General features: G+C 52.1%; 1 protein-coding gene across 2 annotated transcripts in view; it reads right to left on the bottom strand.

Annotated features, from left to right (window-relative positions):
• Positions 1 to 2,277: 2,277 nt before the first annotated feature.
• The window catches only part of CRMP1 (collapsin response mediator protein 1), a 68,438-nt gene continuing 66,892 nt past the window's right edge, over positions 2,278 to 3,823 (bottom strand). For both annotated transcript variants that reach the window (XM_007462459.1, XM_007462460.1), the window contains exon 14: positions 2,278 to 2,647. In XM_007462459.1, the coding sequence (XP_007462521.1) occupies positions 2,556 to 2,647 (92 nt within the window). In that variant the 3' untranslated portion in view covers positions 2,278 to 2,555. The remainder of the gene's footprint in view (positions 2,648 to 3,823) is intronic.

The raw sequence follows: 3,823 nt of genomic DNA, 5'->3' as shown, positions 1-3,823 counted from the left end.
CGCTGAGCCTGCGCGTCCGGAGCCTGTGCTCCGCAACGGGAGAGGCCACAACAGTGAGAGGCCCGCGTAACCGGAGAAAAAAAAAAAAAAAAAAAAAAAAAGGAATGCTGCAGCTCAGCCTCCTAGAATTAAGGCTTGTCTGTCTTGCAGCTGCCAGGACCCCTGTGCCTGTGCCTCTTGGGAAGCTAATGTAGGACAGGGGTGCTGGCAACCTCAGCAGGTGATGCTGACTGGGCAGTGGTCCGGTGACTTGGCAGCCGGGCAAAGGCCCCATCAGAGTCTGTCCTAGAGGGAGGATGTTAAGGCTGCTTCCACTTCAGCTTCTGCTCCCTGACGGGCTGCGGGGGTGATGCGGGAGAGAGGAAGTGCTTTCCAGAGAGCAGGGTGGGTAACTTATTGTTGCCAACTTTACTCTTCTGGAAGTTTCTGCGATGTCCTCTAGTAGTCCCAATGGGCCACAGCCAAATATCAAGTCATTACCCTCCATTCTTGATCTTTCTTAGTATTTAGCTTTGTTTCAAGAAAATCCATAACTGACCCTAAGCCACCACGTCTCTGGACCTTAAAGTATCCTAACCCAGTGAGGGTGGGGAGAGAAGACACTAAAAGCATAAAGTAGATGTACGACCATCCAAAGCCATCCTGCCTCAAATGACAAAGCTTAGCAGTTAGAATCAAGGAGCTTTGGACATGTGGGTCCCGGATTTAAATACTGGCTGTGCCATTTCCTGTGTAATCTTAGATGAATTATTGACCTCTCTAGGACTCATCTGTAAATAATGTTAATAATAGTGCCTACCTTACAGAGCACCTGACATGTAGCATGTGCTGTACAGATAATGCCGCCATCATTATCACCACGACCACCACCACCATCACCATCACCATCACCGTCATCACGTGACATCACCATCAGTATCATCACCACCATCAGCAGCAGCATCACCATCACCACCATCATCACCATCACCATCATCACGTGACATCATCATCAGCATCATCACCACCACCACCAACAGCATCAGCATCACCATCATCACCATCACCATCAGCATCAGCAGCATCACCATCACCACCATCACCACCACCATCAGCATCATCACGTGACATCACCATCAGCATCATCACCACCACCACCATCAGCATCAGCATCATCACCATCATCACCACCATCAGCATCAGCATCAGCAGCAGCAGCATCACCATCACTACTAACTGGTAATCAAGACAAACAACTTTGAGGTTTTACTCCTCCTTAGAATGTATACCTCCTGTGGGACTGGAGGTCAGAAATGTGAAGTTTAGGAGCTGGGCACTTCCAATCAGAGGCAGTCTGACCCACATAACACACAGGAAGAGACAGCACACCAAGCAAAGACTGGGCAGGAGGGAAGGGACATGATGTGATTTCAACCTGTTTCACAGAAGCCCTTGGCCAGCCATCGCCCTCCTCTTCCCATCCTTGTTCTCATGACCTAACACTCCCCAAATCATGACTGGCTCCCTCTCCTCCCTCCTCCGCTCCCCCGGCTACCTAACAAGAGCGAGTCCTGCGGAAGCAAGCACCGCTGTCCCGTTACTACAAAGGGGAGCACAAAGCATGAGCACCTGAGCAGCCATCGCTTAAATGCAAACACCCCAGTCAGGGAGTGGGCCATTTATTTTCTTTATTTTTTCACAAGCTTTGAATTCAGAAATAAGAGTCACAATAAGTCAGTTGTTAAGTAAAAATGAGGGTGATTACAAAGGAAAACTATGTACAAAACTTTAAAAATCTGACGGCCTCGTCATCCGCCTGGGAGGGACCAGGACACGGGCGCCGGGAGAAGCTGTGGCCACACCGTGGTCAGCCCTGAATGAGGGTGGGAGACCCCTTTCTGAGTGTGAACCTGGCTAGGCCTGCAGTCTGCAGCGGGATGGAAGGACACACACAGACCGGAAAGACGTCATGGCGAGTTACAGGTGCCACGGAGACCAGGGTTCCTGACACAGGACGAGAGTGATGCTTCTCTGGCGGTGGGGTGGGCTTCCTTCTCGTGTAGACCTGGGGGAGGGGACGATGAGGACACATCTTCCTGCTATGAGTTTTGGAGCTGCCCCCGAGGACTTGAGGTCTGGGCTTCGTGTCTATGTAGGGCCTCGGCTGTCTTCTGTCGGACGCACTCACAGACTCGCAGACATAACTTAGTAACATGCATCAACTATCCTAGAACAGCTACAGGGGTGCAAAGGAACCACTCAGAGAATCGCGGAGCCCGTGGCGTCAGAAGTGGGAGGGACAGTGCAAGACGAGGCTGGAACCTGTGTTCACTAAGGAGGGGCCTGGAGACACCATGCTCTGAGGTGGACTCAGATGAACACACGACTGTGGGCAAGGGATTTCCAAGCAAACACACCACACTAGTACCACTTCTTCCTAAACCAAAAAGGAAAGAACATCATTCCATTTTCCCCCCATCAGTACCAAACGATACTGTGGGTTTCCAAACACTGACATGGCAAGGGATGGACATCCTTCCCAGAATCCTTCACGCTCGCTCATCCACAAGTTGCCTTCACCCGAGGCTGGTGATGTTGGAGCGGCCACCAGGGGGCGCCACGATGCGGTGGCCGGTGCGCCGGGGGTTGTTGTCATCTGTCTGGGCACCTGGAAGAGACAGAGCCGGTCACTCCAGCGAGATCAGCTGACACCAGCTCCATGTGCTGCTCCTGAGGGCTGGGTGCCCTCTCATGTCATGTCCCCCAGCCTCTGGGACGCCGAGCCCTCGTCTCAACACGCCTTCCATCCTCACCATCCTTCAATCCAGGCTGACCTCTGGGAAGGCTCCCTGACCTCCACAGGGTCCGTTGCTCCCTCTTCTATGCCCCCCAGGCCCCGGGGCCACCCTCCTGCAGCCCTGACCACGCTGTGCTCTTTCTTGTCTGGCTTCATGTTCTTGAGACATAGTGGGCAAACACTTACTGAGTGCCGATTGTGTGCAGACACAGACTTGGTGCTTTAACATATGCTGTCGAATTCAGGGCTCACAGCAATCCTATGAAGCGAGTGTTGTTTTAGCCCCAGTTTACAGATGAGGAATTTGAGGCCCAGGTCGTGCATTGTAGGGGGCACCACTGGAGGGCAGGGAAGCCAGGATCGTAGCCCCACTGGTTTGTCCCCAAAGCCCCAGCTCCTACCACACACTCACAACAACACTTGGCAGTGTCCATTGTTCCCAGGGTGTTTTATGTGCTATGCACGGGAGCACACGTATGCGCATTTGTATATTGTGTGCATGCATGTGTGTATCTGTGCATGTGTGTGCACGCGTGCACGCTGTGTGTGAACACTTGGAGCTGGGTTTACCCACCCTGTTTGCAATGGGCAGGTCTGCATGGGCGGGGGGCGGGGGGGCGGCCTTTTTTGCTTTAAATCTGCAGAGCCAACCATCCACTCCAATCTCACGCATTCTCTTGCAGTTAAAGAAAGATTTAAAATTGGAGCACTAAGCTTCAGTGCCTGGCGCTCGGTGAATATGTATTAAATGAAGACTGAATGACGGATAACGCTGGGAAGGAGGGATGTTGTGGAGAGGGGTCCAGTCGGGAGACTTCACTTCCAGCACAAAGGGTGCCTGGAATTTGGGTAATTTGGAATCAAACACTCCCCTCTCCCGGCCTCATTTCCTTTTCTGTAAAATAAGAGCCGACTCCTATCCACAGTATTGTGTACTCTATTGCCTCAAACCACAGGATCAATTTTATGGCAAAGCAGGTGTAACAATGAGCACACGACAACAGGATTCACTGGATTCACCGTGAACCTCATTGATCGGAAGGTGCT

The sequence above is a fragment of the Lipotes vexillifer genome, unplaced genomic scaffold, assembly GCF_000442215.2.
Source record: "Lipotes vexillifer unplaced genomic scaffold, Lipotes_vexillifer_v1.1 scaffold1824, whole genome shotgun sequence".
Taxonomy (NCBI): Eukaryota; Metazoa; Chordata; class Mammalia; order Artiodactyla; family Lipotidae; genus Lipotes; species Lipotes vexillifer.
Note: the sequence above shows the minus strand (reverse complement) of the source record. Positions and strands in the feature narration are given on the sequence as shown.